The sequence below is a fragment of the Scatophagus argus genome, chromosome 16 (assembly GCF_020382885.2).
Source record: "Scatophagus argus isolate fScaArg1 chromosome 16, fScaArg1.pri, whole genome shotgun sequence".
NCBI classification, from domain to species: domain Eukaryota; kingdom Metazoa; phylum Chordata; class Actinopteri; family Scatophagidae; genus Scatophagus; species Scatophagus argus.
The window spans coordinates 4014275-4029964 of NC_058508.1; the positions used below are offsets into that span (position 1 = coordinate 4014275).

General features: G+C 41.1%; 1 protein-coding gene across 2 annotated transcripts in view; it reads left to right on the forward strand.

Moving 5' to 3' along the window:
* Positions 1 to 15690, forward strand: part of tanc2a (tetratricopeptide repeat, ankyrin repeat and coiled-coil containing 2a) — a 49993-nt gene that overhangs the window by 4523 nt on the left and 29780 nt on the right. The window contains exons 2-3 of one of the 2 annotated variants that reach the window (XM_046416596.1): positions 9619 to 9696; positions 9940 to 10047. In XM_046416596.1, the coding sequence (XP_046272552.1) occupies positions 9645 to 9696; positions 9940 to 10047 (160 nt within the window). In that variant the 5' untranslated portion in view covers positions 9619 to 9644. Of the gene's footprint in view, positions 1 to 9618; positions 9697 to 9939; positions 10048 to 11731; positions 12924 to 13176; positions 13711 to 15690 lie in introns of those variants that run through there. The other variant, XM_046416595.1, reaches the window with a different exon arrangement.

The following is a 15690-nucleotide window of genomic DNA, read 5'->3' on the forward strand; positions in this document are numbered from 1 at the left end:
TCGCAAAGGCTGCTCTGCCCACATGCAAATCTCCTATACATTTTCACCACTATTGATGCATGTGCAAGTCTTTGTCAGTTTCCTTGCAGTTAGGTGTTCAGGTCTTACTTACTTCTCCCACTCATTGACTGACCCTCCTATTTACTGTATTTTATGTGGCTATTAATGAATTCTCTTTTAAATCTAGATAAATAACAAAAATACAATAAAATACAATTATAACAGATCTATGAACTTGAAGCATTGAACGTGAAGCATTACGTTACAAATGAACTTCTCTATCTTTGTTTTGGCTTTATCAAAAAATTATTACAAATTTTTACTGAAAGCCAAGGACGAGAACAGATTGACTTGTCAAGACTAGCAAAGATATGAAGATATGAAAATGGAGAGAACTATTGTCATGAACTTTGGTACAGATATTCATGGCTCCTTCAGGATGAATTCTTATGACTTAGCCAACCCCTCCTCTTTTCCTTTATCGCCATCATCAGGTCATTATTTCAGTTTGTCTTTCAATATGACTGATTTACTGCAAAACAAATCACATTTGAATCAGCCATTTCGCTCAAAGCAGTACCGTTCCCGAGTACAGCATGACTGTAGACTTTGTCTTGTTGAATCCAAAATATTGTTGCGTGTCATGCAAATTTAATTCAAATTCTTCAACCCATCCTACCTGCTCACAGATATAATCTCTTAGCAGAGCACACTGTCCAGCCAGCTTCTCCTGTAAGCCAAAGGGGTTTGCCCTGACTGACCGGCCCCTCTTCCCCAACGCCTCAGAGGGATTTCCCCTCATTGCAAACCACACAAAGAGTCGCTGCTTACTATGAGCAGAGGAAATGGCCATTATCATTCACACAACTTATCCAGACACGTACCGACACACACTAAACCAAAAGCACACATACAGTACAGGGCTGGTTTGTTTGACTAGGCTGGGTTGCCTTTTTATGTGTGTTTGTTGTTAGCAATAGCTGAGTGCAGGTGGCCTTATGCTCAGCTGAACCCATGCAGACACATACACATATATGTGCATGAGTCTGCACACACACCCACACACACATGCTGTGACTCTTATCTCTCTTCCCCAGAGAAGCCTTTCCTAACTTCCTGTAATCGCTCAGGTCTCCCCTCAGTTTGCCCACATAGAGGAAAGGGGTGTGTGTGTGTGTGTCAAAAAAGTTCCTGTAGATAAACAAAGGGCCAACTGATATGCTCACCTCCTTAATGCTGTAAACTTTTTTTTTTTTTTTTTAATGCTCAATTAAAATCATCTCGTGGCAGCTTCTCACTGGCAGGCTCCAGTGACTGTCCTGGTAAATCAAACCTCTTCATTTATTTTTACTTCAGTTAGTGGTTTCTTACATTTTCAAAAATAAATGATTAAATAATTTCTGTTCTGTTAACATGTTGATGAACCGAAGTGAAGTCAACATATTTGATTTTTTTAATTTTGTGCTCACTTTGGTACTTATTTATTGCCTATTTAGTTTTTCTGATAAAATACCAAATATGTACCTGACAGCAAATATTGGTTTTGGAACGATAGTCATCAACTATCAGTCAGGCCAAAGTCACCTCTGTTTATAATGTATTGATAATATTTCATTATCATATTTCATATTTGTTGGGGAATAGGATATGAGAAAATCTAATCTGTCTCCAAGATTGATTGCCAGTCAGTTAAAATACAGAATGGAAATTTTTATTCTCTCTCTCTGATCTGTTCATACATTATGAACATCTTCTGTACTTACACTATACAGAGAAAAGTATTCGGACTGGGGATGTTTTTCAGGGGTTGGGCTGGACCTCTCACTTCCAGTGAAGGAAAATCTTAATGCCTCAGCTTATCAAGACATCTTGGACAATGCTATGTTTGTGCGCTTTGTGGCAGCAGTTTGGGAAAGACCCTTTTCTATTCCAGCGTGACTGTGGCCCAGTGCACAAAGCAAAGTCCATAAAGACATGGCTGGATGAGTTTGGTGTGGAAGAACTTGACTGGCCCACACAGAGCCCTGACCTCAACCCCATCCAACACCTTTGGGATGATCTGGACCAGAGATTGTGAGCCAGGCCTTTTCATCCAACATCAGTAATGTATTTGATACTGTATATGTCAACATAATTCATAAACAAAATTGAGGAGACAAGGAAGTTTAAAATTGAATCACGTTCCACTTGAAGGAAAGAAAATAGGTTGTGAGTAAAATGCCTTTACTGCAGCTGAATGTTATGTTGGGGAACATTTAGTAGTTAGTAGTCTCACAATGTCTCTTTCCTGATAATTTAGCAGTATATACTGCAATCCTTTGTAGAAACTTATTGAAAGTTTTTTTCATTCTCTGTCAGCATTGATAAAAAATCTGAGCATGATTATTTTATTTTTTCAGCATCCTGTTTGTCAAATATCAGATGAATGCCTACAACATAAACACAACCATATTTCATCCTTTTGCTTTAACTGCTGGCGGTGCCTGCTTTCCACCCAGATTTCATGACAATACATATTTCTTGAATTTAGCAAAAACTTCTTAACGTTTCTTTAGTTTTAGTTTAAGTTACTGGAATGGTCAAAACACAATTTTCAATATTTTTTTTTCTGTGGGGCACACACAGTTTTTAGGTATTTTATGTAACTGAATTACTAAAATACATTTCAACTCAGACAGTTTTGTATATAATGAGATTCGCAGCCTAATCATATGTATATCCGATGATTAAATTAAAAAACAGTGCTGGGAGGTAATTGAGTTGTCCATCTGTGCTGTCTATGTGTGCGTTGATGCGGAAACAAAATGAGGTCCGTTAGCGAATGTAAAAAGAATAGTGAATATTTAGAAGTCGCAGAAGGTAGCTGTGGTAAACAGCAGCATGAAGCAAAGCAGCGGAAGCACGAATTAGCCGGACTTACTGCTGTGTCTTTTATGTTACTGTTAAATTTGGACAAAACCTTTCTGTGTTGTGTTTGTCTGTTTAAGAGAAAAAGTTAGAGGAGGTCAGATGGCGCAGTAACTGACAACAGATGGTGTGTGTGTGTGTGTGAGTGAGTGAGTGAGAGAGAAAGAGACATGACATCTCTCTCCTTCACACACATGAATGAGCTTCTCACCACGTCAGTGCTGAGTCACATTTACTGGCTGCAGACTGCCACAAGTGACTCAGATGAGTTTCATTCATTTCCCACATCTCTGTTAAATTTCAAATGTTTCCTGTGTTTGGGGTGGTAGTGAAAGAATGTGTTGACTTCAGCAGCAAATAATAAAGTTCACACCAATCTGTTGCCCTGTATTGCAGATAAGAGCCGCTCACACATAAACACTATATAGACAAAAGTATTGAGCCACCTGACCATTGCACTTACAGGGACTTTAATGATATCGCGTTCTAAATACACAGACAGCCTTGCAGCTATGACAGCTTCCACTCTTCTGGGAAGGCTTTCTACAGGATTTTGGAGTGTTTGTGTGGGAATTTTTGCCCAATCATGCAGTAGAACAATGGTGAGGTCAGGCACTGGTTGCTCGCAATCTCCATTCCAGTTCATCCTGAAGGTGTTAAATGGTGTTGTGGTCAGGACTGTGTGCGCCAGTCAAGTTATGGACTTTGCTTTGTGTACTGGGGCACAGTCATGCTGGAATAGAAAAGGACCTTCCCCAAACTGTTGCCACAAAGTTGGAAGCATAGCATTGTCCAAAATGTCTTGGTATGCTGAAGCATTAAGATTTCCCTTCACTGGAAGTAAGGGGCCAAGCCCAGAATAACAAAATAGCAAAACTGTGGTAAATTCTCAGTACTGTACTGAGTACAGTACTGCAGCATTAACCAGTTTTTATGACTTCTATTTTTTTTCAAGGTACATTAATTAATGTTTATATAATTAGAATGGATGAATTGGTATGAAATAACTCGCTTGTAGTGATTTACCCACAGAGAATCATTGTCCGGCTTTTCCCAGCTAGAAAGATAGTTTTAGTGTCTTTCAGCACCTGCTTTGGTTCACTCCCACCACTCTCATCAATGTCCTTTTTCAAATGTAGCAAAGGCAGCTGTTTTCAGTCAAAACTCCCTGGAAAACATACTATATGCTACCTGCCTACTGACACCAGACAGCAGAGCACCCAGCTGGTGAAGAAGTGGAACATTTAACAAGTAAAGTTTCAGATGTTGCCTGGGGCCACAAAAGCACCAAAAGGAGAGTGAATGTTGTACTTGTGTTTGTCAGGTGGACAAAAACACAATTTCAGATTAATGCAAGTATTGCTTCATGTCTCCAGTCTGTGTAAATAGGCAAATATTTGGTAATGTCTTAGCCATAAAAGCTTTATACAACTATATGTGTGTGCTGTGTTTATCACTTATTCTGTGGCCTCCAAGTGACCAAAAACAATTACTTTTGAAAAAATAATCTACAAGTAAACATCCATCCATCCATTTATTATACCACATCCATCAGGGGGGGGGGGGGGGGTGCTCGAGCCTGTCCCAGCTGACTACGGGTGAGAGGCAAGGTACACCCCCAGTCAGTTGCAGGGCTGGCACACGAGGACACGCACACACTCACACCAAGGGACAATATGGAGTAGCCAATTAACCTAACATGCATGTTTGCGGGATAAAGCTGGAGTACCTGGAGAAAACCCACGCAGGCACAGGGAGAACATGCAAACTCCACCCAGAAGGGCCCATATCTGGATTTGAACCTGGAAACCTCTTGCTGTGGGGCGACAGCATTAACCACTGCACCACCATGCAGCCCTAGAAATAGACAGTGAAAAATTGTATTGAAAAGGGCAGTTATACAGTTATATATGATTTACTTTTTATTTTATTGCTGTTTTTTCCTGTTTGTCTCTCTCAGCCAGACACAAAGGAGTCTTGCTCTAGTTGTCTTGCTGCTGTCTAATTTGTCTTCAGCGGATTTACATTTATGTCATATTGTGCTGCTGTTTGGTCATGCGTGTGCATGTGTGTGTGTCTGGATGCAGCCTTAGTTTTTCGACTCAATCCCATCATTACCGCTTGCTTGCCATCAAGGATTAGCACACTGACACACATTACACACACATGCAAGACTGAGCTAGCCACTGCTGTGTGTTTCTAAAGAAAAAGATCACATCTAACTGCTGCGAGTAGAAGCTTTTCTGGGAAGCTTGTTGAGCTTATCCCTAGACTAGCCGTGCATATTGTTGTGGTTTTATTTGCACAGATAGCTGCTGCTGAGACAGGTTATTCCAAGACTGAATGTTTGTTCTGTTGAATGAGTTTTGTGTGTAGTTTATGAATTTCTTCAGGAACTCCTTTAAACACACATGAATTGTTCGTTTGCTATGAGCGGTGTCTTATCTAACCCGTTAGTCATGACACACTGTGTTGATTATCCGTTCCCCTCCTCTACACACACACACGCATGCACACAGCAAGCTCCTCAGCATGGTGGGGTTTGTCCTTGTGGAGTCACTTCTTACTTGCTCTGCATCTCACGCTAGAGTTTAGATACAGTTCTATTGGAAAACTAGGCAGTACAGGATACTCATGTTAATTATCTCTGGGTTTTTTTTACCCTGAATTGTGAAGCAGTTTGTATAGTCTTTTACAATGCAAGTACTACCAATTCGTCATTAGTCAGGGTCCTTCCACTGATAATTTAGAATCGTGATGATGGTTTACAGTTAAATGTAATAAATTTATGGCCGCCGTAAATAGCTACCGTAATGACAGCTGTTCTCACACTGTTGGAGAACCTGACTGATTGGACAAAGTCTGTAAAACTGCGCTTCTCCTTTGTTGTTCCGCCTTTGACTAATGAGTGCTGGAGAAGGCAGAAGTAACAAGAGGCAAACAGATGATTGATGGTGTTTTACCTGTGGGGATGGAAATGGAGCTTGTGCACAGTCCCACAATGATTTACAAAACAAAACATGCTTCACCATAGCTTTATAAATCCAACAAAAGGACATGGACAACCAGGTGGCTGCTTAAACATGACTTACAACCAGTATACTGTGCACAGGTGTGCTCTCAACTCCAGTTGTACAGTAATAAGATGTCTGATAAAATTTGGAATAATATAAAGACCTGGAATTAAAGTTAAAGAGTTAGCAGATCCAGGGCTTAAGATCAGTCTGACTGAGTATGTAGCTAGACAGTAACTACCTAAAATGACAGAGACCATCTTTGGGAAAAATTTATTTGATGTCTGCTTTGAATTTTTAGTTTGCTACGTGTCTCATCTGCTAACATGGAGGAGGAAGAGTTTAAGCCCTGCACTGCAGCCAGCCACCAGGGGGCGATCAAGATCTTTTGGCTTGACTTTTGGGGAACTATCGTGTCTTGTTTTTATGTACAGTCAATGGTCAAAATCTTGTCCACAACAAATTCACACTGACTATTATACAACTTAAAAAAGTTAATGTTATTATTATTATCATTATTGTTATTCATTATTATTGTAATATCATACGGACGTTGTAGGCTAATCCTGTACCAAAAACTGTAGATAAATGAAAGCCAGATACTGATAATTTCTTCACCTCAGTGCAGAAATAACTTGATAATGTTAGAATCATACAGAGAAAAACCACATCACATTACAAGTATCATTATTAGCAAAGCAGGAGTTGAATAAATCTGAACTGAAATGTCATGGAATTATCGTGGTGATGGATCCCGTCGGGGGAGCCGCTGGGTGTGTGGTGCAGCTGCCCTGCACATACTGAAGCTGCTGTAACCACTGGTGGTCAGCAGAGGGAGACAGAGGTCAGCGGTCACTGTTGCTGCTTAAAAACGTGTGCACTGGATGTGACACATTCTCTCAGTACCCACACACACAGACGCACTTAGCTCACTCTCATCCTCACAGTCACACTGACACAAACATTCTCAGCATTTCTCTCAGCACTTTGTGTGCGTTCATACTAATTTTCTGCTCTGATGGGTGACACTGCCAATGATTACTTGGCTTACTTTGAGAGAGAGGCGGAGATGAAGTTTGGGATTTGGTTTTCAGCTCATCTCTGTTGTTATTTTGTTTTACGAATTTGGTCTTTACCGAATTTTCCCTTATTATTAACTTCAGTCAGTTGAAGGAATATTTGCATATTTGACATTAAAATAAAATTGAACGGAAGATTCAGAAACTGGATTGTGAAGAAGGCACATATCTCTCATGTAAACACTGAGCAGGAAATGTTATTACCTCTGCCAAGGAGGTCATGCTTGGTCTGGTTTGTTGGTTTATGTTTGATTGATCGTGGCACTTACACTCTAAAGGAGAAGTAAACACACCCACACCTTCCACCCTCCCTACTGGTAAAATTGGCTATTGGCCTTAGCAGAAATATGCTCTCTGTTCTAGTAACGTATTTTTCACAAGGAAATTCAACTGTAAATGAGAATCCCCTTAAGTCTCCTTAAATTATAATCTAGATTAGATTTTTCTTATGACAGATAGATATAATCATCTTAAATTTAGTCTTTGGCTTTCTAGTAAAGAAGTTACTTATTCAAATGTATGCATCACAAGTACACTTTTTAAGCAAGGCTTAAATTGAGTCCTCTGCATCCTTCTGAAGTCCTAATTCTATTAGTCAAGGACATAGTTAATGTACATTATTCTTCATCTGTGAACATATACAGACATATCCCAATGTTCTCTCGCTGAGCCTTTTTGTCCAAAAAAGCCTTCTGTAAAAAGATTGTAGTTATATGCCAAGAATGCCAAGTTCAGCATCACACGTGTTAAAAAGTGATTTCAAAATGTTAATTGGACAACAGAATGCATTGGTGAGATTTTTAACATTATGCTGCGTGACATCTGTTCACTGGTCTGTACATACTCAAACAGAAAATAAGTTTTCCTTCACACTGAAATTAAAATCCACTTTTTTTTATAACTGAGATGTACTTAGAGCAGTATAGATCAGTTACAGACAGACACTTCATAAAATCGCCCACTGCATCAGTGTATGTCTCTGTGTGTGTTGGATGAGCTGCCTGACTAAAATGGTTTTATGACAGAATCAACAGGGCTGAACCAGATTTAATTCGGGGTTTAAATCAAACTGACAGGTCTTCAATACCTCTCCTGAGTGTCTCTGTTGCTCAGCTGAAGATTGGCCTTTCCTGTAGGAGACACATGGGCAGACACTCTGTCCCCAAGGTCACCTTTTGGTCAGCTGTTGTTGTAGTGACCCACAGGTGATGTCCTGTAGTCTTTGAACAGCACACACACACACACACACACAGAGGCACACCACAAGGCCAACAGGGTCATATTCTAATACGCATTCTCATTAATGCATCGCTTAGCAACGGTGAATGGTTGCCTAGCAACAACATCACCAGCCAGCAAGTTGGGTGTGTGTGTTCAAAAGTCACACTGTAGTAGAGGAAGAGAGGTTTGTGTGTGTGTGTAATAACTCCACTGCCAGTGGAACAAATGAGATATTCTGCAGAGTCAGATATTTACGTGCAGAACAATCATATATATACACATTAACAGCCTGCATGGGTGAAAGTGTCCTTTTATATCTGTTCGGTTCGGTCAACACAAACACGAGTCCGTTTTTCTGGTTCATGTGATTTGTTTGAGCTGTCACTCAAACCTTGGTGTGGACCAAACAGCTGAACACAGACTGCTTGAAAAGGTGCTGTGAGAGCAAGCGAGCAACCTGAGGATTTGTATTAGTATGTACTGTATGTGATTTTAGCATGATATCAAAGGACAAACTACTAATAAATCCTGCTGATTGTAAAATTCGATCATATGTATGAGCCATGTGTGTGTTTAATCAAACCATTTGGAACACTGGTACCCTGACACCAAAGAACATAAATATACTAGAGCCATTAGAGTGAGTTTGGTTTCCCCGTGTGGGTGCTGATGATGTGCTGATGATGCAGGACGACAGTTGCGAAAACTGTCCGATCCATGTTTATTCCTCTGCCAAACTAACGGCTCACACGCCAGCCAACAACATGACAACATGATAACGCTAGTCAGTCAATAGTTTTCTATTGGTTCTTTGTATTTTCTTTGTACTGAAGTCTGTTGGCATTTTGTTCTCAGGATTGTACATCATTCAGTAAAGAGTTATTTGGATGAGTTTATACCGACAAAGTTGAATAAAGGTGCTGATTGAATTAAAAGCAAATAATCTGCAGTAACTTCCTCTACTGTGGACCCTCTGTACCTAGATCTGCAGGTTGAAGGTCACCAGTTTAACTTTGTGCTGATGTACTCTTCAACCCCCCCCCAAGCAAGTTTTAGTTTTAAATGCTTAAGGCCTGCAGCGTTATATGAGTGAATGAATCGTTTGAATTGATTATTGCTGACACGAGCACACATTTGAAATGTTCTAACTTGTGCATCACCAATTTATGGTAGACAGCAGTGCATGCTGATAACTCACTTACCCTCAAATACTGAGACTCAGACATGTCAGGTTGTGATGGCAGCTCTGTACACCTGCATCCACACCTGAATATGATTGGATGATTGGATGTTTGCAGTCAGCTGGAAAGGAAATTCTAATAGCTCTCTCTCTCTCTCTTTCTCTCTCTCTCTCTCACTCTCTCTCTCTCTCTCTCTCTCTCTTTCTCTCTCCACAGTGGCTGTTGGTAGGAAGTGCGCAGTCATGTTCCGAAACAGCCTGAAGATGTTGCTGGGAGGCAAAAGCCGCAAGAGCGGTCAGTACCTCTTTGTGTTACTACATGTCTTCTGGGCTCCATCTTCTTGTGTTATGTTCATTACGGATTTCCTCTTGTTTGATTGTATAAATACAGTCATGTCAGAAACATCATATATGTTTATTTTACAGAGAAAACATATTGCAGACATTGTTCTGACATTTGCCCGGTGGACTCCATGATATCATGTATTGTCTTCTCTCAATCTGGAAACTCTCTGATTCCGTTTCTCTCCGTGAACAGGTGGCAGGAGCAGAGAGATGGAGGGCTCAGAGGTCAGGATGATAGAGGGGTTCACTCGTTCGCTTCCCTCTTCTCCCCTCCTCAACCTTCGTCTGACCAAAAGAACTGGTAGGTCTATCTGTCTATCTGTCTGAAGAGACGAGCGGTGCACTAACATATGGTATAATGACAGTCTGTCATCTTAAGCCAAATACAGGACCACGCATTCACACAGCACAAACAAAACACACACTCATCACACAGAGAGACAAACAGATGGCAGTCTCCTGCCAGCAGCTACAAGGCTAACATTAGAACAACAAACATGGCTGCTTCACACCATATTGTGTGACTGTGTGTTGTTCCACATTCGGATATTCACGGGACAGCCAACTTCGTAAAGCCATGTTCAGAGTAACACTAGCTTTGTAGTATGCAGACTAACTTTTAAAATGCCATCTCCTGGCATTGCATTGCTGTCTGCCCCCAAACCACCAGCACCGCCACCACCACCATGGAGTGTAGGCACTGGTTGAAAGTAAAGAAAGAATCAAGGAGAAACCATAACCTCTGCTAGAGTAGTTTTGTTTTTCTTTACTTCTTTCATTCTCCTTTTCTGTCTCTCTCTCTCTTTCTCTCTCTCTCTCTCTCTCACACACACACACACACGCAGCTGTGACCTGTTACATTGTGTCTGGCAGCGGTGGGGATGGAGGGGGTTGACCTTTGACCCTGCATTTGATCGTCCCTCTGTGCCTCAGTGAGAGAGAAAACACGGAAATGTAACCCAACCCCGTGCCAGCCTCCCTCTCCTCTCCACTCCTCTCCTCTCCTGCTGTTCCTCCTCAGGGCTGATTTGACAGACTTCGTCTAAACATTACCATGTGGAGTTTCTCTCTGACTCTCTTTCTGTGTCTCTCTACCGTTTGCTCTCTGTCAAAACAGAAACATAATGATCCAGGGAAACGTCTTAAAGTCAGTAAACCATGCCCGCATACACACACAAGCTCTGATTTCAGTTTATTTCTCTTCACTCCCTTACCTCTTCTCACTGTTCTTTCCTTCCTTCTCTTGTCATCCTGCTTCTGACTCCTGTCATTTCTGATCTAGACAGGTAAAAGCCAGTAGACGTATTTTGTCCAAATTTAGTTAAGACCTGATTCTGACTTTTTAGCATCCATTTTGCTGCGATAGAAATGTATCATGTATGTGAAGACAACCTTTTAATTTTGCAGTAACAACAAAACAGAGGTGAAAACTGCACTTTGGTTGCAAAGTTAAAACATTTTTGCTCAGCAGCTCCACTCTGGTTTGGTAATACACTATACAGATAAAAGTGATGGGGTACCTGACCATTACACACAGCTTTGCAGCTACAACAGCTTCCACTCTTCTGGGAAGGTAAGATATTGGAGTTTTTCCGTGGGAATTTTTGTTCAGTCATGCAGCAGAGCAACAGTGAGGTCAGACACTGATGTTGGACCAAAAGACCTGGCTCACAGTTCATCCCAAAGGTGTTGGATGGGGTTGAGGTCAGGACTCTGTGTGGGCCAATTAGGTAGTCGTAGTAGTCAAGCCAACATAGTGTGTGAGGAATGTAGAAGCTGCCATAAACTAAAACTAAATGTACTTGTTCTACAGTTACCTCCAGTTCAACTCCTGCTGAAGGTTATCTAACTTCGTAGACTTTAGTGGCTGTCGTGTCAGCTTTTGACTAATGGAGCTCATGCAGTTTGGTAAAGTGTGTTTAAATAAAACACTTACATCTGAAATACCTGGATTTCAACTTTGGAGTCACAACTTTGACCCATCATCACCTTTTAACTTGATATGGCAAATGGGTTAGTAAACAATTGCTTATTTACACATCCAGACATTACAGAGCAACATTAGCGGATGGAGACGTTTTCCTAGCTACCTGGAGAATTTCAGCCCAGAATTCCTCAGAATTACTCTCTTTTAGCTCTGTTTTTGGTCTTGATTAACTCCTGAGAGAAACATCTGGCTCTTTAGCTGCTGCATGCTCCACTGTGGTCTCCAGCTGGTCACCTACTGTGACTGCCTGCTGTTTGGATGTGAGCAGGTAGTGTTCAGTGGGTGCTTTGTGTCTGGAAATAACCCTATGAAAGCAGTGAGAATGAGCTGAAACAAGTAGCAGGCTAGACAGCTAAACAATGAGTTAACGTTCACTGTAAGGCTCTGCTGGTTCACATTGTCATATTGTTTTGACATTGCCATTACAAAAAGAGGACATCTTTCTCCTTTTGTCATTGAAAGGTTTTTTCATTTGATCAACATAACAGATTTTGATTTTTTAGAAACATCAGGTAAACATAATTTAGCTGATATTTAATTCAACTCTGACTTTATAATACTTTTTTTTTCACATTTGTCACATTTTCTGGACTAAAGTGGATTACAATCTTCCATCTTCACTGTGATTTGTGGTCAGACGCTCGTCTGATCTCGGAGATGTAGTCTGACTTTAATTGCAGCATTTCTTTCTTTCCAGCCTTCTTTCACGTCTTCCTGCAGTTTTTTTCTCCCTCTTCTCATAGAAGAAAAACACAGAAAAACAAGCGCGAGTTGTCTTTCTAATCTTTCCTCGAGCTTCTCAACATGTAACAGATTACTCTTCCCGTTCAGCTCCTCCTGCAGTCCTTTCCTTTCTCTCGTGTGTGTGTGTGTGTGAGTGAGTGTGTTTTTGGGTTGGAGGAGGGGTTTGATTTGCGGTGCAGTCAGACGAGGGAGGTCGTCTTTCAGACCAGATATGGAGGCTCCGCTGTTGAAAGAAAAACTCTCCTAACACTTGGAAACTTTACATAGTGTGCTTCTGACCAAAGAGGACATCATCTGGACGGAGATTTACACTTTCAACCTTTATGCTTTAGTTTTTGTTTTGTCTCTTTGCATGGTTTCAAGGAGGCTCTACCTGTGAATCAAGAGGATTGCATCTTTTGGCTAAAAAGGACAATAGCCAGTGGATTACACCATCTAGATCTGCTGTGAGTTGCGGTCAAGTTTAAAAGCGTGTTTCAACTCTGAAAGTAACCACATACCTTTACTGAATATATGAGATGTTTGGCCATTACTACAGTACTGATATGTTTAACTCTCCTGCTTAATAAGTGCAGTAATTCAGGAGCTGGCGTGCCTCTAGTTATTTCTCTTTTTCTGGAGAGTCTCTTCCTTCCCTTATCTTGTCAATCCTACCTCCTTCATCTTTTCTCCCTCTCTTCTTTGTGTACTCTGGAGAAGGAGGAGCCCAGGACCAAAAAGAAGAGGTCCGAGTAGTGATGTCATCATGTGCATTAAAATTTTCAGCAAGAAGGCTTCATGGAGAGGACAAACAGCACAACAATTCAACAAACCACACTGACTGCTGTGTTAAAGAATCCTGCTCTCACTCATCACAACAACTGTCACTTTTTTGGGCAGTAGCAACCCTTTGATTTGTTGACTCCGCCTTCTACATGGAACCGCTGTGAACCAATCAGAACCCCCACTCCCGGCTAGCCATGGACTGCACGGCGGCTATTTTGAAAGCATGCGCCCGCTCCAGGTCCAAGTGGTGTCGACACGATCGGTCCTCCATCCGACCGTGGAGATCAGCGGATGGCTGCTGTTGCGTCGGAGATGTCGTGGCGGCGGGCGTCGTCAGCCATGCGTCCTCCCTCCTACAGCGCTTGTTGTTTTACGTCTGCTGTTGTCTGTCGCACGAACAGAGCTCAGAGCTGCGTCAGGAATGGGTGGATCGTTCTGTAGGAGGAAGAGGAAGAAGCGAGGACGAAGGTGAGGGTGAAGGATTCTTTCTCTGTCTGATGTTCAGGCAGGTTTCTACCAGGGTCAAAACTCACTTCGTTTGTATGAGTGTTACAGGGCTGCTTAATGTAACAGCTCATTGAACACTGACAAATGGGCTTCATTTGTTTGTCTAAACCCCAATGACATCACCGTCACTGTTTTTTCAAACCAGAGAGGCAATGATACACCTGTTTGTTTCAGGCTAAGTGCTCTTTGTGACGAGCACGCTGAACTCCATAGTATGTGTAAAATCAGTTGTGTGCGACTTTAAGGATATTTAGTGTAAAAATTAACCCCAAATTCCAAACTGTCAAGGCAAAGATAAATTTGCTTTAACAACTTATAAACAGCACAGACGGCCTGGAAAAAGACTGAGGTAGCATCTCTGAGAACAGAAGGCAAAGCCATTGGAGTCACTTAAACACTGTGTGCCTTCTACCTTGTTCAGTCTCTCCTTGCGTTCAAGTTTCTGTCTGTCGTTGTTCATAACGATGGTGGCCTTTATTTCAGACTGCAGGACACTTCTGTAATACTACGGAAACACCAGAATTGATTAGGATTCCTGAATTAGCCATGCTTCAAGGTAGAGGCTTCTTACAGTCTTTCTATTCAGCAAACTCGCGTAGCTTATGAGCTACATCTTACATGCTAGCCAGACAGGCTTATATTAGTCACTCACAAGATCATTTTGTTTTCTCTGTACCAGGGTGTTTACTCCCCGTGGCATTTTGTTCAGATGTTGTACAATATTTTATTGAACAAATAGTAATAGACAGGGCAAGGAGCTCTGTTAGGTATGAGTTTACTTACTGTTAGTTAGCCAGATAGGTACATGAGTCACAAACATTAAGTTCATCTTCAGACTAACTTTTTGTCCTTTCAGTGTTTGTGGAGAAGTTCAAGCACCAGCAGAGGACATTAAATAACAGTGATTAAGTTAAACACAAATACATTACCTCTCCCATTTTGTACTTCTGGGCTATCCTGACAGGTCCATCAACCAATCAAAACACAGTATCAAAAAAATTTGTCAGAAACTGGAGACAAACTGAGTGTCTTTTCTATTGTAGATGTCTGAGCATTTGTTTAGCTTTTAGCTTCAAAGCCACCAGAGGGTCATCTCATGCATCCTCATGATATCTATGATGCTAAAAGCTTGGTGACTTAGTGATTAGGCTTTCTTAAACTACTGTGGCTAGGAAGCTAAGCAGATCATACTTTTGCTAGCGATACACAAATGCACTAGCTGGCTTAAGCTATCCAGACCACCTTGACTCATCTTTTCTTCATTCTCTCCAAGATCAGCACTAAGGCTGTATGTATATATATTTGGTTTTAGTTATAACCACATGTGTTTATTATTTTTTTTCTTCCAAAACCACACATTGTCAAGATTTATTCTTATGTCTCCAAGTTCTGTCTCCAAGTTCTCTCTCCGTGTTCCTTTGCAGTGCTCTTTCCACTCGTCTATCTCGAGAGCTCAAAACCAGCAAAATAGGATCAAGGCGGGTATGCCTGAAACAAACAAGGTTGTGCAACCAACTCTGAAAACCAAAGTGTTTAGAGCTGCTGAGAAAAGCTGAATTGGAAGGGAGGGCACCGAGAGTCACAGAGTCACAGAGCAGGACATGATAATCATTTAAATATGGGGATAATGGCGCACAGTTTTCCTTAAAGGCATTCATAGTGTTGCACAAAGTTGTGCGCATAAAAAGGAAAGTCAGTTCTGAGTCGTGTCTTCACAATGGCTAAGCTTGTCGGTCCGCCTTTTGGAAGCAGACTGTAGGTTCAAATCCTGTCTAAATTTAATACTTACCACAGTAAAAATCTGTTTCAAAAGAAACATAAATACAATAGAATTCAACAAAGACACATAGATATAATAGAACATTACAAAGAAAGCAAGACAGACATGTAAAGAAAAAATGAAGGAAGACAGACAGACAGAATGGACAGAAGGAAGAAAAG